Source organism: Ophidiomyces ophidiicola (genome assembly GCF_022830035.1).
Source record: "Ophidiomyces ophidiicola strain CBS 122913 chromosome Unknown scaffold_38, whole genome shotgun sequence".
NCBI lineage: Eukaryota > Fungi > Ascomycota > Eurotiomycetes > Onygenales > Onygenaceae > Ophidiomyces > Ophidiomyces ophidiicola.
Genome location: NW_026054678.1, coordinates 145,293 through 152,804, shown reverse-complemented (window position 1 = coordinate 152,804; position 7,512 = coordinate 145,293). Strand labels below are relative to the sequence as shown.

The 7,512-nt window shown below is 61.6% G+C and overlaps 2 protein-coding genes across 2 annotated transcripts; one reads left to right on the top strand and one right to left on the bottom strand.

Moving 5' to 3' along the window:
• Positions 1 to 3,019: 3,019 nt before the first annotated feature.
• On the top strand, positions 3,020 to 4,259 carry LOZ57_006285 (uncharacterized protein; the record flags this gene model as incomplete). Its single annotated transcript, XM_049255305.1, has 2 exons — positions 3,020 to 3,325; positions 3,387 to 4,259. 2 exons carry the CDS (start codon positions 3,020 to 3,022, stop codon positions 4,257 to 4,259), a joined length of 1,179 nt encoding a protein of 392 aa, XP_049105774.1.
• Positions 4,260 to 5,030: 771 nt separating this feature from the next.
• MgPP2CL-1 (mgpp2cl-1, protein phosphatase 2C-like protein 1) lies at positions 5,031 to 6,727 on the bottom strand (the record flags this gene model as incomplete). Its single annotated transcript, XM_049255304.1, has 2 exons — positions 5,031 to 5,513; positions 5,567 to 6,727. The coding sequence occupies 2 exons, from the start codon at positions 6,725 to 6,727 to the stop codon at positions 5,031 to 5,033; spliced, it is 1,644 nt and encodes a 547-aa protein (XP_049105773.1).
• Positions 6,728 to 7,512: the final 785 nt, after the last annotated feature.

Sequence of the window (7,512 nt, the reverse complement as noted above, 5' to 3'; positions counted from 1 at the left end):
GGGGGGGGGGGGGGGGGGGGGGGGGGGGGGGGGGGGGGCGGCGGGGGTCGGGCCAGGGGGCGTCGAAGGGCGTCCGGGGGTGAGGGTGCGCGGGCGGCGGGTCGTCAACCGTCGTGGCCTCCGCAGCCATCATGCGCTTGTCACGACGCAGCACACCACCACCACCACCACTGGCCGGGCGGTCAGGCTCCGCATCGGCATCGGCGTCGTCGGCCTTGCGCTTGCGGCGCGTGGCCGAGAACTCGCAGCGCTTGCTCTCGCGGCGGCAGCGCACGCATGGCGGCGGACGCGGGTTGTCGACGCTGCCCAGATCGCACTTGACCTTGCGCTTGCGGCACGGGTCGCACGCCTGGTAGCCGCGGCGGTGCTGCGGCGGCGGCGACGACGCGGCGCGGTCCTGGAGGGTATTAGTATTAGTATTAGTAGGGGGAGAGGGAGAGGGAGAGCGTACGGTCGGGCGGGCCATGGGCGGGCGAGGGCGCGGTGCAGGCGGCGGCGGGGCGTGGGGACGGCGGCATCCGCGCCGACGCCAGCCGGGTCGGGACGGGGGGGCGGGCCGGATTGGAATGGAGAGGAGAAGATGGAGAGTGAGTGAGTGAGTGTGAGTGAGTGTGAGTGTGTGAGTGAGAGTGGAGTGGCTTCGGCCTGAGGCGGAGAGAGCGAGAGAGAGGGAGAGGACAGCGTGGGCGCCAAACAAAACTTCAGTTAGTTAGTTAGTTAGTTAGTTAACTGGCTAGTTAGTCAGTCTGCTACTCGGGTTAACCGCCAGTGAGCTAACTACCAACTAACTAACATTACTTCCTTGCGGGATAAGCGAGCGGTGAGGCCGCTGACAAACGCGCTGGTCCAGACGCGGGAGCAGGGGAGAAACAATGATAATTAATTAACGAACTGAGAATGATAATTAACTAACTACTCCGTAACTACCTGATGAATCAAAAGCTGCACGTTCGCCAGCGTCGCCCGCACGTCCACCGCCCGCACGCCCGCCCGCCGCACCAGCAGCTGCTCGACGTCCTTGTTCAGCAGAAACACCGCGTACTCGAACCGGAACCCGCCGCGCGCGCCGCCGCCCGGCGCCAGCGGGAATGTGCGCGCCGCCAGCCCCGCGGAGATCGGGTCGCCCACGCGCGAGTGCGACCCGCACGCCGTGATCGGGTACGGCAGCGCCACCGCCAGGTACTGCGCCAGCAGCTGCACCAGCTGCGCCGTGTAGCCCAGCGCCGCCGCCAGCCGCGCGCCGTCGGCGATGTGCGCGTACGGCGCGCGGGGCAGCCGCAGCCCGACGATGCTGAACCCCAGCGGCTCGCCCGCCACCGGCGTGAGCTGGAACACCGCCGCCAGCGTCCGGCAGAGGCGCCGCCGCTGCGCCTGCGTGTCGTCCGCCGTGCGCTGCAGCTGCGCCTTGCTGCGCGCCGTCGTGCCGTGCGCCGCCGCCAGGTGCTCGCGCGCCGCCGCCTCGTCCGCGCGCGCCTGGAGCAGCGCCGCCCGCCGCGCCGCCACGCTCGCCCGCAGAGCGTCCCGTCGCCGCGTCGCCGTCTGCACGCGCTGCCGCGTCGCCGCCACGTAGCCGCGCACCGCCGCCAGCCGCTCGTGCGCCGCCGCCGTGCGGTTGACCACCTCGTCGTGCGCCCGCTGCGCCGCCAGCACCGCCGTGATCTGGGCCTCCACGCGCGCCCGCGTCGCCCGCGCGTCCTGCACGCACCGCTCCAGGTTCGCCAGCCGCAGCAGCGCGTCGAACGACGAGCTCCTCGCCGCCGCGCCCGGCCGGGGAGGTGCAGCCACGGATCCGGCGTCGGCCATATTGTTCGCCAGCCCCGCGTACACCCCGTCCGCCAGGTGGAACACCACGCAGTTCGTCGGCAGCCGCTGGTGGAAGCTGGCCAGCCGCGGACCCAGGTACTGCAGCCCGCTCAGGTGCGCCCGCACCTCCAGCAGCAGCAGCGTCTCGTCTTCTCGCGCCATGCTCGCCCGCCGCGCCCACACCCGCACCGTCACGCGGTCGCTGCGCGACACCTGCGGCCCGCACCCGCGCAGGTCGAACGGCCGGAAGCTGGGGTTCATCGCCCGCGCCACCACCTCGCTCGTGTACACCGTCTCGCCCGCCTCCGTGTGCAGCGAGAACCAGGTGTCCGCCATGCGCGCCGCCGCCACGTCCTCCAGCCGCGTCTGCCGCACTCCCGCGCTGGCCCCCGACCACGGCAGCGTGCTGCGCCGTCGCCGGCCCGTCCGGTGCTGCTGCTGCTGCTGCTGCTGGTTGTGACCCCCGTCGTTATCCGTGGCCGTCGAGGAGCTGCCCGCCAGGTCTGTCGCCGACCGCGTGTGCTTGACCGCCCGCTGCTCCTGGCTCGCGAGCCGTTTCGCCGGCGATTGTAGTGTGTGTGGGAGGGCCTCGTCGTCCGTCGCCTTGCCGCGCGATCGTGCGTTGCCCGGTGGTGGCGTGACTAGCAGGTTGCGGATCGAGATGCCTTGTAGATGCCGTAGTCGCCGGTTCTATCGTAGCGTCAGCATGCGAGGTCAATGTGGGAGCGGGCGGGCTGGAGTGCTCGCACCGATGCTAGCAGCCAGTGCTGCTGCTTTCTGCCCGGCACCACCTCGGGCGCGTCCGCCGCGTCGGACATCGTGGTAGGTATGTAGTCAGCTGTTGTTCTGGACAACTAGTTAAGCGATAGCTGGCGTGGATCGTTGCAAGCATCACACACGGACAAACAGTGAAAAGAGTCTCAGTCTCAGCGTAGAATTGGCGTAGCGCAACGCAATGTTCGGATCTCCATCGCGTGGTTGTCGCCGTCGTCGTTGTTGTCGCTGTGCTGGTCGTGGCTCCGTTGTTGTTCTTCGATGCTCGAGCTTCGCCGTCTCCGCCGAAAAGTCTAAACTCAACGTCAACCCATCTCCCACAACCACCCGCCCAGCACCACCGCCGCCCTCACGCCCGCAGCCACCGCGAGACCATGAATACAGCCAGTTTATTAGGATAAAACACCTCTGCAGACTGATCTCCCCCCCCTCCGCCCTCACAATGGCCGCCGCCGCCGCCGCCAGCGCCGCCAGCGCTGCCACCAAGGCACCCAGGCAAAAGACCCTGCGGCTGCTCGACCCGACCATGCTCGCGACCTCACGCGCCGTACGCTTCCCGGAGACCTCAGGCAAGCCCATCCAGGGCAAAGCGCGCTTCGCCAACTCGCGAGCCGCCCAGAACTACCGCGAGCACGAGCGCGAGCGCCTGAAGAAGGCCCTGCTGCACCTCACCCACGGCCGCAATATCTTTGTCTACAACCACCTCCGCACAAACCAGGTCGTGTACTCGCTCTCGCGGACGCTGGAGGTAAGCCCGCACTGCAAACACCCATCCTAAAGACGTTCAACACCCCTCTGACTGATCCCAGCGCAACAACGTCCTCTCGCAGATGATCTACCACGGCAAGAAGACCGTGCCCGCCTCGCTGCGCAAGGACATGTGGGTGCCCTTCTTCTCCGTGCACTTCCCCTCGCCCGCCGCCGGCATCGCCGCCTTCAAGATGCTGCGCGAATTCGCCGTGCAGCGCCAACTCGCCCCGCCCGCCGCCGCCATCACCAACACCACCGAGTCGCTCGCCCGCCGCCGCCCGCGCGACCCGCTCGCCGCCCGCAAGTGGGACGCCACCTGGACCCCGCGCCTCGGCCAGTTCATGCCCAAGAAGCTGCGCGCCCGCGCCCTCATGGACCAGAAGTCCACCAGCGTCGCCGACCTCGCCGCCGTCCTCGCCCTGCACGCACCCACCCTCGCCCAGACCCACGCCCTCCCGGACCCCGACCTCCAGCGCCAGCTCGCCGACCGCCAGAAGAAGAAGTCCCTCAGCCACACGGCGCGCAAGCGGCTGGTGGCCGCGCGCGCGCGCGAGGCCGCCGTCGAGGCCCGCGTGCGCCAGCGCATCGCCACGCTGGAGCGCGCGCTCTCGCGCCAGGCCAATGGCAAGGCGGCGGCGCGCGTCGACGACCGCGGGGTGCTGGGCGCGCATGCCGTGGAGCCGGGCCAGGTCAAGGTGCTGTGGACGGACCTGCACGACGCCGTGCACGCTGCCGACTGGCCGCCGTTCGTCATGCATGGCGAGCTGGCGCCCGTGCGCGACCATGTTATGGGCGACACGCTGAAGAGCGAGGTGCCGGAGCTGGGGCTGCAGGAGCGGCAGCCGGAGAAGAAGGAGGAGGAGGAGGAGGAGAAGGAGGAGAAGCAGGAGGAGGCGAAGGGGTTGGATCGGTTGAAGTTTTGGAAGAGCTGAATGGTAGGCGTCTCTCCTGGTCGTTGATGGATGGGGGATGCTCGGCCCTCCGGCATGTCTCGTTCCTCACATGTATTTTATATGTTCTGTGTATGGATGTATGTGTGCCTAGCATTTAGAATACGTTCGATATTTGGATTTACTGCATCGTCTCAGCGGGTGTCCACGGGATACTAGTTACTGAAAACACCAACACTAATATTCTGACTCTGAAATACTATAACTTCAGACCTCTATCCATAGAACACGACGTGGAAATCCATCATCACCGGAGAAGCAAAAATAAAAACCGTGCTTTATTCTTTCGCTCCAGTACTAGCAGCCCCGCCCCTCCCCCCCATCTCTAACCCAAAGGCCGAGCAAATGGCAACAAATCCAAAGACATAAGACTCCCATCAAATATGAACCCCAAGCTCCTCCCCGCTCTTTGCAGTGTGCGAGAATCGAATCGCACCGAGGACATGATGGCAAAAAAAAAAAAAAAAAAAAAAAAAAAAACAGGACCGCAAGGCGTATGTGAAAGAACATCGGAGAAACAAAGGGACATTCATACGGCATTCAAAAGTGTAAACGGATGCTAAATTTCGATCAAAAAAACAAAAACATATTGACAATCTGACAGCAAAAATCATGGCAGCATAACGGGCAGTAAGTAGGTCGGTCGTGAAGGGGGACGAGTCCTCGGCGTGTGGGAGAATACATAGTCTCAGTCGGTTGCTATCCCATGCACACCCGCCTCAGTATATTGCTCATCCAAGAACACCACTGGCGCTATTTTATCCCCACGGGGCCGCTTTTACTGGGCGTTGAGCCGATGCTGCTTGGGGAGGCGGAGGGGGTCGGATCCCTCGCGTCGCCCTTCGTATCGCGCGGCGGAGTTGCGTTCGGGGCCGGTTCTGGCGGCTCTCGTTTGCCCGCGGCGGCGGTGTCGGCGGGCGCATTGCTGCTGCTGCCGCCTCCGGCTTTGGAATTCTGGCTGGAGGAGATGAATTCTTGCCGGGCGTGGGGTGGGTTCTTGTCCGCGTCGCTGGCGCCGCCGCCGCCGCCGCCAGTGCTGCTGCTGTCGCGGGTGGGGGAGTTGGGTTTGAGTCCCTGTGAGTGGGTGCTGGAGTCGAACCGGACGACCATGCAGGAGAGGTTGTCGGTGCTGAAGCGGGATAAAGCGTGGTCGACTAGGATCTTGGAGGCGGCTTGGGGGTCGTGGGTGTTGCGAATCAGATCGACTGCTTCCTGGTCCGAGCAAACATCCCAAAGCTAGACAAGTCAGTATACGTGATTAATATGTTGGATATACGGAGTACACTCACTCCATCACAGGCCAATATTAGAAACTCATCGGAGTCGGGCTGGATGATCGTCTCGGTTGTGAATGGGTGGCCAGTAACAAAATCCTTCATGTACGAATCACCCAGAGCACGGGTGACTGCAAGAACACCGTTTACACGATTATTCAAAATCATACCACCCGCATTTGTGATTCGCATTCCTTCATTCTCATCGCTACCTTTATGGTCGTAGGACAACCGCAGAGCCTTCCCGTTACGACACAAGATGATCCTGGCATCGCCGACATTGGCTGTGTACAGTACCCGCTGACGAGCACCATCAGAGCTTGTTTTTGCATCCCTACCCGACAACCCTTCATTCGAAGTGCTGTTCTGCACCCGTAATGCTTCCCCTTTCTCCGCCTCCGCCCCTGCACTATTTAACTTGTTATTTCCAACATCTGGAGCCCCCGCCGTAGAATTCATCGCCCGATCTTCCCATCTAAGGACGGCAATAACCGCGGTGCAACCGCTGTTCTTCAAAGGCAGCTGCTCTAATTGCTGGTCAACAATCGTGAACGTCTGGTCGAGTAGCATTGGGACCGGCGCATTCGGGTTATTTTTAATGGTATCCTCCAAAATCAAATGTAGTTTCTTCCCACACCACTCCGCGGCAAATGTTCCGGCATGACCGTCGAAGATCGCAAAATAGCCATTATCCGTTTCGACAGGCGGCTTTCGCTCGGGCTCCGATCCGCCGGGTTCGTTGGGGTGGTGACTTCGCAACGAGAGTTCGGCCTGGCTGGCCGGGGTGGGACTTCCTAGGAAATTGTAGAGATAAGCGTGCGTATCCTCCATCGTCCTTCTGCACTTCTTATTCTTGTCTTCCGTCACGCCGACTCGGAAAGAAGAGCGGGCGGTAGGCAATGACTCCCCCGCGGAGTTATTCAACGAGCCCTGCGGCACGACCAACGCCGAATCCATCTTGCCCAAGATCTGCAGCGAGGTCAGGGTGTTTTGAGGTTCCTGTGTCTTGGGGATATGCAACGAGTTCTTTGCACCCGTAAGGAAAGCTGCTGCTCTGCTCACAGAGCTCGTACGGCGTCTCTGGTGGCCGTTCTGGGTCGTCCGCTTGTCGTTTGGCCGCTCTAGAGGATCGTCGGGTTGGCCGGATCTCCTGAAACGCGAAAAAAAGCTTCTCATTCAACCGTAGCGGAAGACAAGTTCCGTAACTGCAATGGGAAGAAGCCTAATATTAGTAAACCTTGAACTGAGGAACGGGCTGTTGCACGTTTATGGATGTACTCTGTGGGTATCGATGCGGTTTGAGCACAGACGTGTGGTGAGTTACATAAGCGCCTTGGTTCCTGGCCTGGGCGGCTTGGATACAGCCACGACTCGACGACCATGTGGATTGAGCACACGCTTAGGATTTGGGTTGGATTACGGGATAGTAACTAAGTAAGTGGTGAAACGCCAACAAAGATCCTTTAACTATAGCCCCATTGCTTGTCAAAAGAGAACGAATAGTACTCCTCAAACAGAAGTCATCTGGTGCCTTTTGAACTTTGTGTTATCCACAGCCCCCCAAGCCTTCAAGAAAACTGTTTTTGATATATAAGGCTACGGAGGAGTCTTCCGCTGTTTCTCGACTGCCAGCTATTTTTATCTTGAGGCTGTCTTCATCCTTCGCGTAATTGATGTTGGGTACTGAGGGGTTTGGCAAGCTGGTACTCCGTATATCTCACCCAGCCTTATCTTTCATAACTATACAAAACTAAAAGTAGATATTGCTGCTGTTTATGCTCGCACAGCGCACTAGATATTTCTTGCGCTAACAAGTGGTCAAAAACTACATAAAAAAACATACAACAGCCGGGATTCGCTGGTGGTCACCCACCCAACTACTAGCCGGCCGGCAAGTGGCTTAAGTACGGCTGAGCGGACGGGAAGCCCTGTATTCCACTTCCTGTGGTCGTATGTGACAG